Consider the following 21795-nt stretch of genomic DNA (forward strand, 5'->3'; position numbering starts at 1 on the left):
GAGTTCCAGCATAATATGCTGGAAGTTCATACACAGGTGCACCGATCTCCAGTATATTATGCTGGACCGAACCCTGTTGCAGCAAAATATTGGCTATTTTTCAATGACTTTGCAAACACTGGCTATTTTTGAATGACCAGTCCGAAAACTGGCTAGCCCGTGCTATTTTAACCTTTTAGTAAGTGTTCGCATAATATGTGCGTTGAAATTAAAAATAGAGTAGTTGAAATCAGCGTCCAATAAAAATTTGCAAAAATTGATGCAGTGAATACATGCAATTTTATATTAATTATTTATTATGTTACAGTCTATGTATTATGGAGAAAATGGTGAAATTTGCCTTACACTATTCAAAAATTGAGCAATTTTACCTTCGGTTAAACTTTTGATCTAATATTATCCTTGTTAAAGAAAAAAAGTTTCATTTTTTGCTCGACCCCTTGCCTCCAAGATGAGCCAAAGGTTGAGGGGCAAATTTGAACTTTTTTCTCAAAAAATTTGGAAACATGGAGTAAAAGGCAAGGGCAAATACGAGACGATTTGCTAATGACAAAGATATAAATAGACCAAAAAGGTAATGTATGACAAAATTTAAGAAATTCGGAAATTTTGGACCTTTTCCTTTTTTAACCTGTTTGTAAACCAATAACTGTTTATGATAGATTAATTTGAAGTATTATTATGTAATAAAAATTTGAAATGAAACTATGAAAGCCTTTGAAGCTTGATCCTTATATATCAAGTTATTATAACACTATAGTGTCCGGTATAAGATTTATACTCTAAGTTATATTTTTATCATGTTCATTGTATTATCTTAAATCCGTAATGAATTTTTCAAATATAAGGGTTTTAAAGCCTTTGGAATTTATTCAAACACCCTTTTTATAAGATTATTTTTTTGTTTTATATTTTTACTTTATATTAATATAAATTACGATAATTATACAAAATACAAACAAAAAAAAATTAACCCGGCCCGGCCCCTTAGACCCGAAACCATTCCGGTTCAATATTTAACCGGATGGGCCCGGACCCGTTAAACCCGGTATGGAAAAACCGGTAACCAGCCTGGATTAGTGACCGGCCGGTCACTTTTTTTCTCGACTCGGACCGGCCCGGCCCACCCCTTTGACACCTTTAGTTCTCTCTAAACAATGTTTAATATGGCTTTCACTTTCAACGATATGTTTGTAAATAGAATCTGGTGTATAGTATATATGGAAGAGTAGCTTAAACGACTCCCTTTTCAAGGTTTGCGTCTTTGAAACACAAAAAAGGAACCTCTGGAGCCCTTTCCCAACCTGATCTTCTCGTCAATGTATGTGATCTCTAATTTAACTTCACTCTCGCCACCATACTGGAAATCTAGTGCCCCTACCTTGAGTTCAGGCGGCTCGAAAACAACTTGTATCCATTTTTCATCTAGGACGTTCAATTTTCCTGCATGACAAAGCTGATGGTTAGAAAAATCCCAGATTAGAATGGTAAAAGAACCAGACACACGTCATGAACTAGTCTAGACCATGACCTGAGGTATCAAACTCTGTCTTGGGCATGAATTAAATTACATATCATAAGCAAGTACCTTGCTATATTGATACTAAATCAAAGAAATCGTTATGGTAGCAATTGATTATCACTACTTTGCTACCTACCACAGAAAATAGGCCCCGTTTGTTCATGAGACTAAGAGAAAGCAAATTGCATATATAACTAAAAGTAGAACATAATAGAAGCAAATGATTCACTTAGGCGATGCCAACTAGTTGGTACTAAGGCTTAGTTGTTGTGATAAACCTCGGGTTCATATTTGCACTGATTTTTCTTTCAATTTTTTTTTTGGTTTGCTTAAAGAATCAGTGCTAGCGTACGAACAAGTCTGAGATTTAGAGAACCCATAGTTTGCCTTAGAAAGACCAAGTATTATGTATGTCTTGAAATAAAATGGACCAGGATGGATATAGAGGATTCATATAGTCACCTTCAAGTAGTTTGCTATTAAGGCTTATTAGATCGATTGATTGATTGACTAGATTAGAGCCATGTGGTGTAATGCAGGAAATGGTAAACAGATGAAATTGCTGGTAGAAACATTTTGAGTGCCGGTGGGGAGAAGGTACTTCACTGATCCCATAGCTTTCATATTTTTTTGGGGATAAACGTGGTGTTCGGTTACCTCAATTAATTCTACAGGACATCTGCTATCTCCCACTAGCAACAAGTACCAGGTAACTTTGTCCACGAAAGCCTGGACAGATGGGAAGAAATTACCTAGTATTTTTTGCCTCCGCTAGATTTGAACCTGAGACGGTATGGTTCTCAACCCACTTCATTGACCACTAGGCCACACTCTTAAGTGCCTATTTACAACATTCTTATTTAGGGGTCCTTTGGTAGGGTGTATTAGAATAATGCTGAATAAGGTGTATTAGTAATGCATGGGTTAGTAATACAAGCATTAGTTATGCAGTGATTATTTCTTATCTATTGTTTGGTGTGGTGTATTAAAAATTAAAATGTATTGCATAATTTTTAAGAAAATTGTTTGTTTACAAAAACACCCTCCATATTCTTTAGCTTTAAGAAACTTTAAGGATAATTTTGTCTTTAACCATGTTAATGCATGCATTGATAGCCTTTGTATTGCTAATACTATGGTTTGCTATGCATTAGCTATACATAGGATAATACCAAATAGGGTGTATAACTAATGCTTGTATTAGTTATACATAGGTTGAAAAAGTGTACCAAACAAGGTATTACTAATACACAAAGCTAATGCATGCATTATTTTCTCTAATACATTCTACCAAACGACCTCCTAGGGACTTCATATAACAGATTGAGAACAAAAAGGACAAATAACTTAGAAGCCATAAACAGTGAGATGTCTGTATATTTCTTAGAAAATATGCAAATTACAAGCAATGCGTCAACTGAGTCTGAGTGTCCACGTTGTTATGTTTGGCATTTGATTCAGCAAGTCACAAATGCAGCAAGTCACACTTACCATATAAACACACCGACATTTCTACTCCTCTATAAAGGACAAAAGAACTTTTAAGAAGAGATAAATTTGAAAGATAGGATATGTTTTCGTACCTTTTAAGGAAACCTCCCCATCAAGGAAACCAAAAAGTGAAAAGGACACTCTGTTCCTGACAATGTCAGGGGCTTCAACAACCTGAATCATTTCCTTTGTTTTGAAGAAAAGGCGACCAAACGCACTCCGATAGCCACCCCCAGGTGAAGTGGGATTTGAGCAGTACACTACATCCCATTCTGCAAGGAATTCATTATTAGTTGCAGTTTAGAAGCTGATTTGCTATAAGACATGGTTAGAATAACTACGGCATTTATGCACGAAACTGCTAGAATTGCACTTCAGGAAACCAGAGAAGTAACTAACATCTTTTGTCAGCAGAACAACTTATAGTTCAGTGCAAAAAGAGCACGCACACAAGCGCGCGCGCACATATACACACACAAACTCATATTTTATTAGGTAAGTATTTATTACCAAAGCAGGAATATATACAGCTCAAAAAAAAAAAGTAAATCTGCAGTTTGGACATAAAGCCCCAAACATAGAGCAGCAAAACTATCTACTGAACCTCCCAACCACAGTATCTAAATTCATGGGTTGAAATTGAGCCTGTCTAATTCCTTCTACATCTTACTTCTCATGAGACCTCTTGCATACACCTCTTGAATCACTATTCTAATAATCATCTCAGGCCTTCTCTGTAATCACAAAACATGATAATCACACAAGGGGTGTCCAAATTTTCAAAAAGAAGTTATTTTACTTATCAAACAAAACATTTGATGCTCTGTGTAAATAGGCAACATGATCATCCAACTTCCTTAACTGGTGCTAGATTGCCGATGTTTTCAAGTTAGCGAACATATAACTGCAGAGGTTATTCACTATTTTGGTACATTTTGTTCTGTGGTATACAAAATCATGCATTATAACACAGTATTTCGTCAGCGATCATATTCTGCAGACTTATTAAGTGAAAAATCTGGATCATCTGCTGAGTATGTTAATTTGCATGCACAAACTGCTCTAAACAAAACAGAAGGAATTGGCAGGAACTTGTTCAAAAGAATGGCGCACTCGATGATTAACAAGAAATAGAGATACTGTACTTATGAGGAAAAATAACTAGGCCAGACATACTAGGTTAACAAAGAAAATTACTTCTGATAATTAATATATGTCCAAAGAGGGGAAATAGGAAAAAGATCACGAAGATATTAATCTGCAAGGGCACATAGAGAGTTTAATGGAACTCTGTTTCTACTAAAAAAATAACACTAAAGTTTACCTCCGAATATTAGAGGGCATTTCACAGGTTCATCCACACAGAAACGTTGCAATTCTTGAGCCACTTCGGCTACCCTTTTGTGCTCATCCCTTGTCAGGGAAACCCCTCGATCTGTTTGCATAACCTGGTTAAGTGATGATGCTCAGTTGATGTTACTAAGACTTCCAAAACAGAAGTACTCAGAATGCAATTATTCAGTTGACAAACTGCTTCTATATAAGGCATTTTCCTGTGGTTGGGTAAGGATGATCTAGTGTTTTCCTCTTAACTTGAGATGTTAGTTTCACCACTTTATGAAGCAGCAATTCAGTTAGTCTCTTAAGAGTGTTTGTCATGATCTCCCCAAAAATTTTGGCAAGCAATTTACAATCTATAAGGACAATTGGCAATTTTACCAAACTATTTGAGGCTCAAAACTAAGCACTGATGTTAAATTAGTTGAGCCTATGTAATGCACATATAGAGGTTTTATATTGCTTCTATTTTTCATTTGGGTTCTTTCTGAATTATAGAGTATAAGTTGTTTTACCAAAGTGCACAGCAAAGTGCCAAGATAGGCCAAGGTTGTGCTGAATCTTAGTACACTTGGCTACCTAACCAGAGGCGGAGCAATGATTTGAAGCTTGTGGATTCGGGATTCTAGTCTTTCTATTACTCGGTTCTAAACTAATAATATATGCAATGGATTTCTTAAGACAAATACAGGGTTTGGAACAAAGCTACTAGTTTCGGTCGAACCCATAAGTTGTACCCTACCTCCGCCTTTCTACCTAAATTCGAAACAATCAAATGTGACAAATTGATTACAATTTCTCATTAATATCCAAATTTATAAAATTAGAATTACCGCCAAACAGGCTATCATTTGCTGCGATTATCCTAAATGAAAGGCACTTAAAACACCATAAGAAAAGCAAAAAAAAAAAAAAAAGAATTAAGAAAAAGCTACTCCATTTAGCATAAAGAACAAACGACCATGTTTTTCAGTTTTTGCAAAAGCTGAATTTTTTTCATTATTTCTTCATTTTTCCTATTTTCTTCGAAATATGCGTCTGCATATAAATCCCAATAGATGTACCTTGGAAAGAATAGATCCGACGAGTTCATCAGGCTTAGTCACCGGCGCCGGCGAAGTGGAAACGGAAGCATAAATTGGCGAAAACTGTTTCGACGTCCCGCGACGGTTAGAGCGATTTTGAGGAAAGTTAAGTGCTAGCTGAGAACTTAAGTGAGCAGCTGAAAAGGAGCTACGGCGAGGACTTCTGATGAAAGCAGTGGTGGTGGCGCCGCCGCCGGCGATGACGTAAGTGGCCATGGGGTTTTGGCATTCCGAAGTGACTCAATGGAGAACTTGTTTTAGTTGGTGTTTTTTCTGAGCCAAACACGTGGATTCTCGAAATCGGATGCGGGACCAGTTGGATATGGTTGTAACAAGTTAGTGGTTGCCATTTGGAATGATGATTTTTAGTAATACTAATTTCTATATATGTGCGTTGCACGTAATAATCTCGTATTAATCACTAAAGGGCATGTAAAATCTAAAATTATCATGCATACAACATATATAAAATAAACTCAAATAATAAGAAACATGAGACATAGTTCCTTCAATTGAAAGATGTTTGAAATCAAACGATGCTTTTCAAGAATTGGAATCAATAATTAGGAAGTTAACAACTAAATATGCCTAAAGGATGATTTAGAATAAATTAATGGACTTTTCCGAAGATACATACCGATAGTGTGAAAGTATATATGAATTAAACAACATCAAGTATCTGTGTCCCCATTGAAAAGCAGCTCAATGAGAAAATAAACCAACAAAAAACCAACATCTCAAAGTGAGTATAATAAAATATTTCTTTGCAAATTCATTTTATCAGCTATACAAATAAAAGTTGTCAAAAAGTTCAAAATAAGTTGGCTGTTTTTTCTATTCATTCCCTTAAAATAAAATTTACGGCATTTACCCTACTTCTATTTTTAATAAACATAAAGTTTTGAAATATTCGAAAAAAAAGAGTAGAAACTCATGGTTCACGGTAAACCTAGGAGTCTTCTCTTGTCATGCTACTTCATTCTACTATTTTAGTCTTTTCTCCAAAAAAATTTTCTAAAAGTATCATCAATTCTTATAAGAACTCAATTTTAACTCAATTATTTTACTATTTGAATCGGTATTTCCTACTGGTTCTACAATTCTACTTGCGTAAGAACACTTTAAAGTGCCTCTTATCCTAATTTAACTATAAATTTATATACTTGATAATTATCATCTAACTTTCACTAATGCGATATTAAACATCACTAATTGAGTAGCATGACAAATATACTCCAAGAACTCATCAAGCTAATCCCTTCATCAATTCCACTTGGACAAGAATAGTACTTCAATATATATTATGGACCTTGAGAATTTTAGTTATTAGTTATCATTGAAGTTAATGCACTTTTTTCATTTGTCTTCTCTCTTTCTTGCCAAAATTCTGGATATTTAGGTTGGTTTAATAATTTTTTAAAGAGATAATTTCATGTTGATTAACTTATACTCAAAATTAAAGGGAATAGATAGATATAGATAATTGTTATAAGTATACAAATTTATAATGAGGGAAGGGGAAAAGGAATTAGTGTTTCCTTCTTTTAAACATTCATTAGATTATTTTTTTATGCTTAAAATCTATTAATTTTATGTACATGCAAATTTAATATCTTATTAATAAAAAATTAGGAGAAATCTAAAATACTCGATTACTTTGATGCCCCAACGAGAAACCGCGAGAACCATCCGCTACTTGTTTTCTTTTGCAGATATTTGCTAACTTTATGGTTAATTGGTTATAGCTTATATTCTTTTGGAAAGAAATATGTATATCAATTAAATATGATTTATAACAAAAAAGAAAAAACTTCACATAATATCTATTTACAAAATCATATATGTATTTTCTATTGAAATATGAATCACGTTGGGCGATATTAATACTTATATATTAACCATGCAAAGAATATTAGATTGTTTGCATTAACATATACATACTTCTAGGATGAAAAATAAAATAATTTTTTTAATGCATATACACTAAAGATCATCTTATCTTGGTAAGAAAAATATCATTGATGGCTCTGGCTGTTGTACAACCAGCAATAGTTGTCATGAGATATTTCTTATATTTTTGTAGTGCCAATAGTTCCATTTGACTCTACCTTCAGCTTTTCATCATCCATGAAAGAAATATATTTCTTGCGATTATTATTATACATGAAAATTCAGCTTATGCGTTAAAACGTTTCTACAACATGAAATATTCCATACTTCATATTTATAAGAGAAGGAAATTGGAATTGGAAGTCTATGCAAAGTCATGATTCTATTGCACAATGTTAAATTGTCCAAGTGGATAATACTTTTAGTAGTTAACTTCAAAATTCTAAATATTAGATCAATCCCTAAAAAGTATAGTTTGATATTCTTGAAATAAAAATAAGCAAATTGAATTCCAATTAGGTATTTATTTATGGGATAGCTTAGTGATTCACCCGTCAAAGAAATTTTGATTTGTGTCAACTTCCTCCAAGAAGAACGTGTATAAGATATTTACTTGTTCTAAATGTAATATTTTAAAGAATTTTTTCCTAAAACTAAATAGGAATCAAATAGGAATTTTTAAGGTGTATCCAAAAAGTAATAGGATTACATGACTAAAAATATTTACTTGTTCAATTTTATATGAATTAGACATACGGAAGTAATTATACTAATAGGATCCTTAAAGGTAATCATGTAGGATTCCTAACGTGTAGTATTATGTCCTAAAACTAATAGGATTATAAGACTAATATCTAGAATTCCGGTTATGTCCCTTTATTATGAGTTATTATGCTTAATATTATAAGGTATTTTTGTAAACCGACAGTGTATTCATGCTTTTATAATAATACTAGTCTCTATGTTCGTGCGTTGCACGAAATTCTCCTACTATATAAAGAGGAAGCTTTTCTTTAGTCTAACACATGGTAACACGCAATTCAAAGCAATACAAGTTTACTTTTGTCTTCTAGTTACTGTTCAAGATATTACTCATTTGTTCTTTTCTTCACCCGCGACCGAGCTTGTACCTAGGGTCCAATCTGGACAAGTTCCAGTGTTCAATTTAAGATCAGACTTGGTGATTATATTGCGATTGATTTGATCGTTTATTTTGTCTTTAATTCATCCATTTGTTATACTTAATTATTCGTATTGAATTAAACCACATATCCTTTAAACCGCGTATAAATTATAAACTTTCACTAGCGTATATATTTGAAAACTACTTGTTACTAATGTGTGAATTTCATAATGGATTAGAACAAAAAATGAAGAATATATGAAAGTCATTCAATATTTGGATTAGAAGGATATGTTTAAGACTGCCTCTGATTTTGAAGCCGAAAAAATAGGCTGCTACTTATATGTTCTCCACTTTTAAACTTACTCTAATTTTTGTTGTCTTTTAGATATTCTTTCGTGTGTTTAAATAAGGAGTTAGGATGGCATTGGTTACGTTATGTTATGGCTTGTGATTTTTTTTTCCTGTGATATTTAAGAAGTTCTATTATTAGTTGGTAAAAAACTCCTATATTTTAGGCACTATAGCGCAATTCACGTTATTTTATGGTTTTAAAATTTCTAGTATTAGTTGGTATCAAACTCCTATATTTTAGGCGCTAAATATTACATTTTTATCCCATATTCTATATTTTTTTGATGAAATAATTCAATTGTAAAGGGTATAAAAGTCGGTCAATATTTCAAGGATATTTTTGTCGTTCAACATTTAGCGTTTTGACATTCGTGCTTTTATAATAATATAGATAGATATAGATTAAATAAAGAAACTAGACTTTCATGTAGTAGCCTTTATAATCCGTCGAAAAAAGAATGAAATTTATCTAAATTCAAAATAATTTAACTTAGACTTTTTAATTTTAGTCGAGAAGTTTTTATAGTCATTAAATAGTATGTTATGTTTTTAACATGTAAGTTTTTTTAATAAAGGTAGTGTTCGGGCCAGTTTGCGATTAGAAGAAATAACCTATTTTTTTTGTTGAGATTTGAATCTATGACATCTTGTTTTCAACTCACTTCATTGACTACTATATCACATTCTTGGGTGATGTTTACATAATTTTCAAAAGCCTTATAAACACACAAATATTACCAAATATTTGAGACCAAAAATTCAAAAGTCTTTATTTCTTTCTTACATTCCGTATCCGAACTATATTTTTCAGCAATTTTTGTTCGAGAAGTCTCTGATAACGAGTGATTTCCCCTTGCATGGATCTCACGTGGTATGGTTCTGCATTAGTCTGGCCAGTGAGTTAGGGTTATTAATTTTTCTTAACTGAAAAATTGATATTATTTTCATCTCTCATTTTTTTGATGCACAAAAATGTCATATTGCTGAACTCTGATTCGACTTCTAACCATGAACTACTTACTTTAAATGCACAAGCTAAATTACTTAAGTATGTACCATCTTTAGTTTCTTGCCATCATATAATTTTACAACAAATGCTTTGGATAACAATTACTTCAAAAACTCAATTTATCTATCTATAATTAAAAGCAGAAGACAAAAGCCCCTCATGAAGCCAAGTGGCAAAATCCGAAAAAGACACTTGGCACATTAAGACATTACTCCAAATTATTAGGAAGTAGAAATAGGAATTATAATTTTATTTTTATTAGGAAGTACAATTTTTTTTTATTAGGATTCAAAACCGTAACTTCTAAACCGTTCCAACTTCTCTTCAATTTTGTGATTTTTTAATTTCTTTAAATTATTAAATCATTTTATTTGTTAAAATGAGATGGCTTACTCAAAAATAGGAGTAGCCTTCAAAACCGTTCGAACTTCTCCTCAATTTCCTGATTTTTTTTTTAAATTATTAAATAATTTTATTTGTTAAAACCTTTTACTCCACATTATTAGGTAATAATTTTTTACCTTCAACTTACCCTAAATTTTCTCTGCAAAAGCACGATAGTTTCAACTGTGTAACCCACGATTTTGTATAATGGGTAGCAACTGTTCAAAACTGTAAATATATATTTCTTCCACAACTACACGTTCTTCAATTCTAATGTTCCTTCTTCTATCAAGATTTCAAGAAAACTTACGTCTTATACAAAAGATGGCTACTCACATGATTTCATCAAGGATATAACAATTTCGAAGATGCAATGGAAGTTGAAAGTTCGTGTTGTCCGTTTGTGGGAAGTACCGGATCGTTTTAATCCAGGCACCATATTCTCGATTGAATTGGTTCTACAAGATGAAAAGGTATTTTAAATATGTTTTTACCTTGCTAATTCGGTTTGGTTTTCGGAATTGTTATATGATTATTGATAGATTTGTTTTGCTCCTCGAAATTGTTGTATGATTATATCATACAACTAATTGTTCCAAATAACTTATCTGATTAATTTTGTTCTGCTTATTAGTTGTTCTCTCTGTTTCTCAACTTGCAAATCTAAATCAATAATTATGTATCTTTGACTTACAAATTCGTTCAAATATATTGTTGAAAGGTAGAAACTAAATGTTTTGAACAAATGATTCGTTCAAATATATTCGTTCAAAGCACTAATAGCACCCTCTGAATTTTCATCAAATAATAAGCCATAGAAACATCTTCATCACCTGCAAAAAAGAAAAAGTTGTTACTAAAAAATAGATCCATCTTTTATAAGTGCACATATCTTATTTTGTCCGATGCTGATTTGCTTTGTGAATTATGATCATTTTCTGGTGTAGCTATAAGATAAAAGAACGAAGAAAGTTAATAGTGACAAAAACATACTTGCGGATCTCATATTTTACCATGAAAACTTTTGGACAGCCACTATTTCTTTTGGAGATCTCATTACTTTATTCTTTTGCCAATATTCTTAGCATTTTCAATACTATAATTCTCACCTAAGAGAGATATAAATTCAGCATAGTTTCCACAAAAAGAGCAAACTATGCAAACAAGCAGTATACAAAATTCAGAAATTGAGCTTTTGTTCTAACAATTTCAAGCCAATCAAGATGAAACGACAATGTTATATGTGGTAAGTTCCAAAATACATTTAGGCATGGTGTGTTTGATTATGTTCCAAAGAAGACAATGTTAGCTCTAATAAAATATTGGTTAATATAATAAATAATATATTCAACAAAAAATTATTCGCTAACTATATAAGTACCTTTGATTTAATAGAGATTTCATTATTGGGTAGATCGTATTCACACGTAATATAAGAAATGTTCCTTATTAAACCAACAATTGCAGGGGCTTCAAGAATTAATGGTGCTGATGTGAATGCAAGCAGATTTGAGCTAGGTAAAATATCCAAATTTATGGGCTCTTACGTGAACATTACAATTTTCAAATTTACTATCTATTGACCTTTATTTCTGTCGTTCGTCATCCTCCTGTCAAAAAATTTTAGTGTTACATAATTTGTGAACCCAAAGGACTATAACAAACCAGTTTAATAGGTGCTCATATATGCTTCTATATCCTAATTTATCAGTTTATATTAGCAAAAAATTGAGTGAACGGACAAATGGGCATAAAACTCTACTTAAGAGGCAGAAAATTGCTTTTATAGCAGTCCTATTGATATCCATTGGGTGATGGAAGAGAGAATTAAAGAATTGTGTGGTTCTGAACATGATGTTAGTCATCATGCAATAATGTAGATAAATGTTTTAGCCTTTTGGGTCTTTATTTTTTTAGTAAGTCTTTGAATATTGAATTGTTTATGCATCAACTTGGCATAATAGGAAGTTGCACCTACTAAACAAAAAATAGTGAAAAGTGATGTAGATTAAAAAATGAGATATGGCATTTCAATGTGGGTCATTTATATGAAGAAGATTATGGCATGCCGAGAATATAACTTTTTTTAGGCTACAGATTTATGGAACTTATTAGTTCCTATATCCAATTAGAATTCTGTTTGATATATGACATAAAAATCACATATAGAAAAATTATTTGCAGCGAGTAATTCTTCAAGTTTCTTGAAATACTAATCTCCAAGTTGAGCCAAATTTTACTTGCTACTAAACTATAAATGTGATTTCATAATGTCTTTCTCTCTGTATCAACTGGGGATGGGCGGTTGATTTGGTATATTATTGATGAAGCTATATATAGTTTTCATGTTGAACTCACATGGAAAAATAAAGCAAATAAATGTAATTTTATTTAATTTTTGATTGCTTTCGGCTTTTTCTCGGGCTTCGAGTTCTAAAAACTGAAATTAATCCAAGGAAGCATGTAGTTTGTAGTGGAAATCACATAATTATAGTAAGTTAAGTTAAATTTGAATCTCATTGCACATAACAAAAGATCTTACGGCAATTTAGGCTACATAAAATAATTTTTCCTACCTTACTTGCCTTATTATAAACTTTCGTCGATCAAATGGTTTAAATTTTACGATTGATCAAGTTATAAAAATATGAGGTGGTTAAGCAAGTAATTTAATAATTTATTATATTTTTTCTCCCTATTTTTCGCGCATCGCGCGGGTACTATACTAGTTTATATATAAAAGGAGAGGCAAAGAAAGGTTATGATGACAAGTGGCATAACATTAAATTGATATGTATAAATCTTTGGACAATTCTCCAACTTTGTTGGAGTTCGAAATTTTATTTTTTAAAAATTATTTAATGCCCGGTAGTTATTTCGAATTTTTTTAATTTAGAAAAGGCAAAAACTTAACTTCAAACCAGGCAGTTAATTTCTGCCAATTCCAAAACTTTCATTTTGATTTTTTTTAAAAGGTAAAAACTTCAAACATGGCAGTTCATACTTATTGTAAAATTGTTTAAATCACGTTTCTGCCAATTCCAAAAGTTTTATTTTAAACTTTATTTATATTCTTCATACTTATTACTCTTTATACATACACACACACACACATATATATATATATATATATATATATATATATATATATATATATATATATATATATATATATATGAAAAAAGGAAAGAAAAAAAAATAAAACACCCCAAAATTAAACCACACGGATATATAATTCCCAAACGTGGGATTGACATTACAATCCTATTCTACCACGTTCTCCACTTCTCCTACGCAGTTCTCTCTTTACTATGCTCTACAAATTTTGAAGGATGGCTTCACCAGTATATCAAATCTTTCTGATATATTGGAAGATGCAATTTCAAAAGTCTCAACTCCCGTGGATTTTATGATCATTCTTCTTCTATTTGGTAGATCTGCTTAGATGTAAATATGGAAGGAATCTCCATGGGCCAGCAAAAAACACTCTCAAGCATAGAGATCAATGTTAGTGAGGAACGAAAAACTATTCTATGGCGAGTATTGTTTATGTCAAAGATAGTAATGTTTATTCGATATTTTTCACTCTGCTTGTGTACATTCAATTTTCTGAACTTATTTTTCTTTTTTAAGTCCAAGTATGACAGTGTGAAGGTTTATAATTCTATGATTAGAAGATATTCTTTTTCTTAAGACAAAATTATACTCTCTCCATTCCAGTTTATGTGAACCTATTTCCTTTTGTGTCCGTTCCAAAAAGAATGACCCCTTTCAAAATTTGAAAATAATTTAGCTTAAACTTCCAATTCTACCCTTAATGAGAAGCTTTTAAACCACATAAATACTCTAGACCTCTTTTTGACTTATTTAGGACCACAAATTAAAAAATATTTATTTTTTCTTAAACTCCGTGCCCAATCAAACATGTTCACATAAATTGGAACGGAGGGAGTAATTATTATGATGATTCCATAATGATGAAGATGAATTTCACTGACCGTAAAATATTGATAGTTAAGTAATTTGAAGTAACACATTCACAATTTACTCCAAATATCATAGAGGAGGAAGCTGGACGAGAATTAATTTTTGAAGTCTGATAAAAGACCAGAAAATTTCTAAAGTAGAATGCCAGAAAAATAGAGTTAGTAGGCGTTTGGCCTATCTTGAGTTTTTTCCTTTATTAACTCAGTCTCTATCTTGAGTGGTAAATTCTATAGAGGCTCTATTCATATGTAAATTAGTCAAGTTGCGAATGCTTAAAGGTCTTGGTGCAACTCTGAATGTTGCCAAAATAACAAATGGCTCAATTTTAGCTGCTTTTGGATTAGGAATTGTAGGCGTTGTTGTAAGGCTTCCTATTGCTAATGACAATTCCTCCTATCTATTTGAATATATTATCTCCAAAATAAGTGTTGAAGTACTAAATTGGTTGCATCCCAATTTAACAGGCCGCAGAAGAAACAAGCGTTGAAGGTTCTTCAAGAATTATTGGTGGTGATTTGAATACTAGCAATTTGAGCTAGGTGAAATATCTAAATTTGTGTGCTCTTACTTGAACATTAGAATTTTCAATTTTTCTATCTATTGACCTTTGTTTCAATCCTTAGTCATCCTCTTATTTAAAAAATAAAATTACACCTATTCTTCTGCGGCAAAAAAATTTGGTGTGACATAATTTGTGAACCCAAAGGACTATAACAAACCAGTACAAGAGGTACTCATATATGCTTCTATCTCCTAATGTATCCGTTTATATTAGAAAAACAAGACAGACTAGATCTCATCATCCTCCAAGTCGTTCCCTTTGATGGCGCATGTGTAGGAGGTAACATGCTCGTTTAGGTCGGTCGTTCCGTTGTACTTAGGAATCTCGTGCATGCGGAATTTTTTAGGGATTTGCTTTAGAGCCGCACTCGGAGGGAAAGGTTTTTGCACGAACTTCTTGGAATCCAGGCCTTTCAGTATCGGCGGTGCTCCCGGGATTCGATTGACCCTGGAATTATAGGTTTTTACCTTTTTGTCATTTACTTCGATTTTCTTCTCCCCTGATTCTATCCATTTTGTCAACTCCTCAAGCATTTTTATGATCTCGGGGTTAGTCCCCGATTCGTTTTCATTCAACCTCTCTGCGACTGGTTCTTCCCTGCGGGTGACTTCCCGGGATGGATCAGGTTCAATTCTGCTCGGTGCGCAGCTTTGGTTCTGTAACTGGGCTATCACCGCCTGTTGAGTCTGTAATATTTTGAAGATCATCCGTAGATTGATCTTGTATCCTCCATTGTTTTGAGTATTTTGCACTGCCGATCGGGCTCCACCACGGATGCTATTCTCGGGGTCGATAGGCAGGTTTGTGTCGATAGCCACATGCGAGTTAGCATCCAACGGGTCCGCGATTGGAATTTCGATGGGATCAACGGGCGGTACCTCGTTACCGGGTGCTATGTTGTTATTTTCACCATGATGACCGAGCTCATTGTCAACAGGTAGGGGTGCTAATTGTGAGTTGACATTTTGAGCTTTAACCTGAAATTAGAGGTACTTCAATGAACAAGTGTAAAGTAGTGTGTTACGGAAATTTGTATCAAATAACCATTATTATCCTTAGCCCCACGGTGGGCACCAAACTGTTTACCCTCAAAATCGGATAACAATTGAATTTGTAAGTGGTTTTAAGGATACGTGGATCAAATTGACACAAAGCGATATATTAAATTGCATTTGAAATAAACAGTGATAAATTAAATTCAGACCGCGCAAATTGAAACGTTACGACCTTGGGGGATTAGCCACCCTTGAACAGGATGCACTTTGATCGGTATCAGGACACATTTGAATAAGATCTTAAAGAGAAAAATAACAATGTATTGCTTCTAAGTGCGTGTTACAATGTGTTTTACATGTAATCAGACCCCCCTTTATATAGTAGGGGAGTCCTATATTAGGTACAACTCTATAAAAGGTCAAAATCTCCTAATTAACTGATTGCTGATCTCACGTCGACATATGCCGAGATCTCCACCATGATATTCGGTCGGTTACGGATATCTCGGCCTTCTGTTGGCCGAGCCTAACTACCTGACAACGTTCTTCGAAGTTAATCAAGGCCAGGACCGATCTGAATCATGTCCCCGATACCCTCGAAGGCGGAAGTTATGGTCCGGACTCAGAATCGATGAGATCCCTACCTCGATCTAGGCCCCTGGTTACCATATCTCAAGCTTGGCCTAACATGTGAGAGACCGGCTTGTACTACGAGACCGGTTTTGCCCATATACAATACATACATATACATATATATATATACATATACATATATATATATACATATATATATATATATATATATATATATATATATATTGTATATATATATAATGAAAATATTAAAATTTTATATATTAAATTCCTTTAATGAAAATATTCCTTTTAAATCTTTTTTGTTTAAACTTTAAAAAAAAAAAGAAGAGGAGGGTGGGTATAAAAGGAATTCAAAAAAGCAAAGCATATATCCTCTCCTCTCATGCTTTTGCCGCGTACACATGAATTTCATCACAGATTGTTGCTTTTTATTCTTTAGGTACTAGCGTATACTTACTCGCGCGATGCGCGGATTAGTTCAAAGGGAAAAAGAGCGGAGAGAGTGAATAGAAAAAAAGGGTATATAATGCATTAAGCCACGGGAAGAACCAAAGTCCTCTCATTGCATCAATTAAAAAAGCGTATTTATTTTTTCCTTTGAGAGTAAGTTTCGAACATTTAGGCATAATCTTTTCTTCCAATTTCTTTTATAATAATATATTCGCATAGACGCTCCCAGATCATATGTCGTCGTCTAATATTCTTGACTTGCATAAAACTAACAGTACCATACCTTGACTTGCATAAAAGTACAGTACCATAATGATTCTTGAAAAATTACATGGAGAAAATTCACTCGTTCTTTTTTGGTTCTTTTGCTTAAGTGAAAGAAAAACTTCCTAGTTTCTCTACCATATCCTTAATGCAATTTATTTAAAGTTTTAAATACACATATATGCTACTTATTGTTACTACTGAATATAAACCTTGAATTCTAATACATCAAGTTTTTTTAGTGTATCTTTCGAAGAATCCGGGTTTGACCAGATCTAAAATTTATTATCAAATATATCTATCCACATATATAAGTAAAATAATATGTCATCTTAAAGGACAAATTAAAAGTGAGCATGTACTACCTCGCATTCCTTCTCTTCATCTACGCCTGAATACTATTGAAGTCAGGATCTAACAAATATAAAAAAAATTATTGAGTTTCGAAAAAGCTGCAACTTAACTAATGTTTTTGCTATTGATTATCCCATGAATATGCACATAGAAATTAAAAAAAATACACGAAGAGCAAATCAAAAATTCAGATTTGAAAATTAAAAAAACGATAGAAGCAAACGTGGATATATGTTATAGTATATCACTGAGAAACATATTTGAGGATACAATATGTTTGGTGCATAAATTCTTCATCGAGTTTTGGTACTGATTATCCCATATGAACACACACATGCAAATTTAAGACAGAGTTTACAAAAAAAATTTTTAATTACCATTTTCATCTTATAGAACCTATTCAAGTTCGAGAAAGTAGCGTCTAAATTGTAACGATCTGGTTTCTTCAAAATATGCATTATTGAGTTTTTTTTTTTGTTAATTGATCAATTTTTGCAGAAATCGTTGGTTTCTTGAATTTTTCTATAGCAGTGGAAGATTTGAATTTAAGAACACTATCAATCGGAGAAATAGAAGTTGGGGCGGCAGTTTGGTTTTGTGAGTTCATTGTGCGTATGTTTCATGAGTTATGCGCTGGATTGAGCAAACTGTCCATTATCCTTAGAATTGGGTTTTGTAGATAAAATTAGATTTAAAAATACATCACACATTTTAAAGAAAAATTACACAAACCCCCACCGTTTTGTATAAAAAACAAAAAAGTGAAAGAGGAAAGGAGAAGAAATGAACAAGTATAACAAATGCGAAGATTAATTACTCCACCTGCAAAGTTTAAAGAGAATACGACTGGTATGAGATGCATAGTACAAGAAAAACACATCACGGTGCCCAATAAATCATATATGCCAATATGCAGTGAAAGAGTAAAACAGATAAACAAAGTGAAAGCCACCTGGATGACATAATTTATTTGAGGATGACAGGATAATATCAGTGAGTGTGGAGTTTTAAATACACAATGAAAGAATTCGGCCAAAAATTAAGGCAGTTATTTTCTAGACAATTTAAACAGCTTGTGGTAGTTATATAGAACTTCTCCAGTATTAGGTCTCTCCTTTTTAAAAAAAAAAAAAAAAACCTCCCTCCTCATTTTGTGAGTGTGGGTTATATATGATTCATGGTTGTGTGATTCGTGTGAGACGTGAGGGAGTTGGAGTCTTTTACGTGAGGGAGTGGGGAAGTTAAATATCTTTTTTGCTAAAGTTTATTGCTAAACTTTTGGAAAAGTTACGTGAACTTAACTGATTTGGAAAAGTGGGTTTAAAATATGTAACTTCTTTTGTTTTAATTTACAACAATTTTCTCATTTTAAAGTGAAAGAGTACGTATATTTTAAAATTAGTTAATGTGTTATAATTAAAGAAATATGAAATTTGAAATAAATAAAACTGAAATTTTGAATTAAATAAAGCTCTTTAAAAAAAGTTCGCTCTTTATGGTTCAAAGTTAAAGTGTAAAAAATGTATTTTTAAAATGTGCAACTTTTAATTTTTAATTTTTTAATAATAGTGTGAATCAGATTTATTTATTAAAAGTTAAAGATTAAAAAATATATATTTAAAATCAGTTAATTTTTTTAAAAAAAATAAAAGAATTTTTTATTTTGTTTTACAAAAAACAAAGAAACCTGAAATATAAAAATTATTTGACTACATTCTCGCAACGAACTAATGTTTAATCAATTAGTTTTTTAAAATTAATGAAATATGAAATATGAATTAAATAAAGCACTTTTTTTTTTAAATAAAAAATTACGGTCTTCATAGTTCAAAAGTAGATGATCAAATAATTTTTTTAAATGTATATTTTAAACTTAGTTAACTTTTAAGAAAAATAAAGCTGAAATTTTGAATTAAATAAAGTTGTGTTAATTTTTTCTTTAATATGTATGTTTTAAACTTAGTTAACTTTTTAAAAAAATAAAGCTGAAATTTTTGAATTAAAGAAAGTTGTATTAAAAAAAACGGCTCTTCATGGTTCAAAGTTAAAGAGTTAAAAAATATATTTTAAAATAAGTTAATTTGTTAAAAATAAAGAAATCTGAAATTGTGAACGATTTTTTTTTCCAAATAATTTTATAGCTCCTATTTTTTTGGAGGATTTTCCCCTATTTCTTTATTTAAAATTATTTCTATTTTAAATTATTTTTTAACCTCCAAGTTAGTTGGAGGTTTATCCTAAAAATGGACACATGTTCAATTATTATTTTGACACTTGGCATAATAATATGGATTTGCTTCTCCTATTCTATATTAATAGATATTAAGTAAAAGTCTATCATCCCTTTCTGGATTTCTCAAATATTTGATACGTAATTGTTGAGATGACTGGTGGCAAAGTGAAGGGTAAGTAAAGGAAGTATTCGTAGTTTTAGATAGCGAGGAAACTTATTTCAACAATATATTTATGTCTGAAGGAACTAATTATACAGGACAATACATAGTGATATGTGTGGTTAATTAAATAAGTGTTTTTTTAAATCAAAATTACATCATGCTTTTCCTAATGTTACCTTTTTAATTGATAATTGACAGATGGGCATAAAACCCCACTTAAGGCAGAAAAGTGCCTTTATAGTATTGCATAGCCATTAGGTGATGGAAGAGAGAATTAAAGAGTAGTGTAGTTCTGAATATGATGTTAGTCATCATGCAATAATATAGAGGTCTTTGAATATTGAACTGTTTATGCGTCAACTTGACATAATAGGAAGTTGCACCTACTAAAGAAAAGTAGTAAAAAGTGATATAGTATAAGAAAGGAGATCTCTTGATCTAAAATGTGGAACCCAACAATATGAGTAGCGGAACAATAACCAGCTGAGGTCTAAACTTATAAGATTATTTGCCGAAGAGAAACTTTAGTAAAATATTTGATTGTTACTAGGTGTAGGGTAGCTAGAGGATAGGTGGCGATTCATATCAGTAAAAGCATGGAAGAAATAAATAGAGTTATGTATTGCAGTCAACTGAGTAGTAGCTAAGAGAGGAGAAGATATTAGAACTTCACATAGAATGCCTTAGGTATAACCTCCTAATGTGAGATTGCACTTTCAAATTGGTATGGCAAATTGACTTGGTAATTTTTGCTCTGCGCTTTCATGTTTCCGTTGTAATTCTTTTACCTTTTTATTGTCTAATGAACTTGATGTTAACAAAGATGTTATGACAGATCAACAGAGAATATAATTTTTTTTGTAAGCTACAAATTTATGAAGCTTATTAGTTCCTATCTTCCATTAGAATTCTCTTTTATGTAAGGATGTAAAATTTGACAACTTTGTATTATTTGCAGTTTGGATTCTGCAAATAATTTTTCTATATATAATTTTTATGTCGTATACCCATAATTTTTTAAAAGGGTATTCTATTGACCAAATAGAATATAATAAAGTGTGAGTGAGCACCTTATACAATGAGTATGTAAGAGTCACCCGGTGGAAATACTGGAGTCGGAACAGTAATCAACAAAAGAACTGAACCAACACTAAACATTCTGTAAGCTTGCTATAAAAGTTCTTAAAAAGGTTTCACTTTGGTTGACTTCAAGAGACACAAACAAAATTTAATGAAATTTCTATTCCTTTCATTACTATTTTGGGTTTTAACATCCTCTCAATTTCAGGATTGAGAAAATTTGGATGAGGATTATATATATAATATATGATCACCAAGGAGTTAGGGTGTTTTTCTGTTCATTCAGCTTCTTCAACTTTTTCTTTGGTTTTCTTTGTTGCGCTCTCTGTCTTTTCCCTTTCATATACTTTTTTTTTTTTTGCATTTACTACCAAATTTAAGAAGACACCAACTTATAATTTTGTGTTTGTTATCTCTGATTTTTGGATATCTTTTGTACTGTTTGCAGTAGTCCAATTGGATGTATATGGATTATTCCCCGCCTCTCCATGACCTTACTTGTCATTCCGAGAAAGCTACCATATGCCCACTGAAATTGTACACTGAAAATGAGGTTAAACTTGTGGCTGTGGTTGCAACTGAATTAACTCCAATCGTCCTCAATTATAGTTACATTCTTTTTTTGTTTTCATACGTGCCTCAATATTCAATTTCTGTGGGAGCCATATTGATAGAAGAAGTGTGATGGTTATAGTTACTTCAATAACGTTGCATATCGATGATATATATTGAAATCTTTTTTTTTTTTTTTTGTGAATTATATTCACAATATATGGGTAGGAGAGTAATTATTTTGTAAGTTGTGAGATATTTTCGACATTTAAATTAAAAAATACTTTGACTTTTATAATCTTAAATTCTTGATCCTTTGTTAGTAAGTGTGTTAGTTAGCTTTTCCATATGTTTATTGTAAT

At 31.9% G+C, this 21795-nt stretch overlaps 1 protein-coding gene and 1 long non-coding RNA gene across 3 annotated transcripts; one reads left to right on the forward strand and one right to left on the reverse strand.

Annotated features, from left to right (window-relative positions):
* LOC109233407 (probable plastid-lipid-associated protein 8, chloroplastic) lies at positions 1145–5687 on the reverse strand. The gene is made up of 4 exons (XM_019399273.1): positions 5416–5687; positions 4338–4461; positions 3106–3285; positions 1145–1443 (listed from the first exon to the last, which is right to left on the reverse strand). The coding sequence occupies exons 1-4, from the start codon at positions 5650–5652 to the stop codon at positions 1250–1252; spliced, it is 735 nt and encodes a 244-aa protein (XP_019254818.1). The 5' UTR covers positions 5653–5687; the 3' UTR covers positions 1145–1249.
* On the forward strand, positions 10354–14826 carry LOC109233931. 2 transcript variants are annotated; one of them, XR_002069109.1, is made up of 3 exons: positions 10354–10669; positions 11664–11714; positions 14648–14826. It is a non-coding gene; the product is annotated as an uncharacterized LOC109233931 (long non-coding RNA). The 2 variants fall into 2 exon arrangements; XR_002069108.1 differs by lacking the exon at positions 14648–14826 and having other exon boundaries at positions 11664–11793.

This window comes from Nicotiana attenuata, chromosome 10, assembly GCF_001879085.1.
Source record: "Nicotiana attenuata strain UT chromosome 10, NIATTr2, whole genome shotgun sequence".
Lineage (NCBI taxonomy): Eukaryota > Viridiplantae > Streptophyta > Magnoliopsida > Solanales > Solanaceae > Nicotiana > Nicotiana attenuata.

What these genes read in the sequence shown, in the direction of transcription:
- LOC109233407 (XM_019399273.1), bottom strand. Translation starts at nt 5,652, where the DNA reads ATGGCCACTTACGTCATCGCCGGCGGCGGCGCCACCACCACTGCTTTC. An exon ending in TCGGATCTATTCTTTCCAAG is followed by an intron (nt 4,462 to 5,415) that starts GTACATCTATTG and finishes TCACTTAACCAG; the next exon opens with GTTATGCAAACAGATCGAGG. An exon ending in ATGCCCTCTAATATTCGGAG is followed by an intron (nt 3,286 to 4,337) that starts GTAAACTTTAGT and finishes AATTCCTTGCAG; the next exon opens with AATGGGATGTAGTGTACTGC.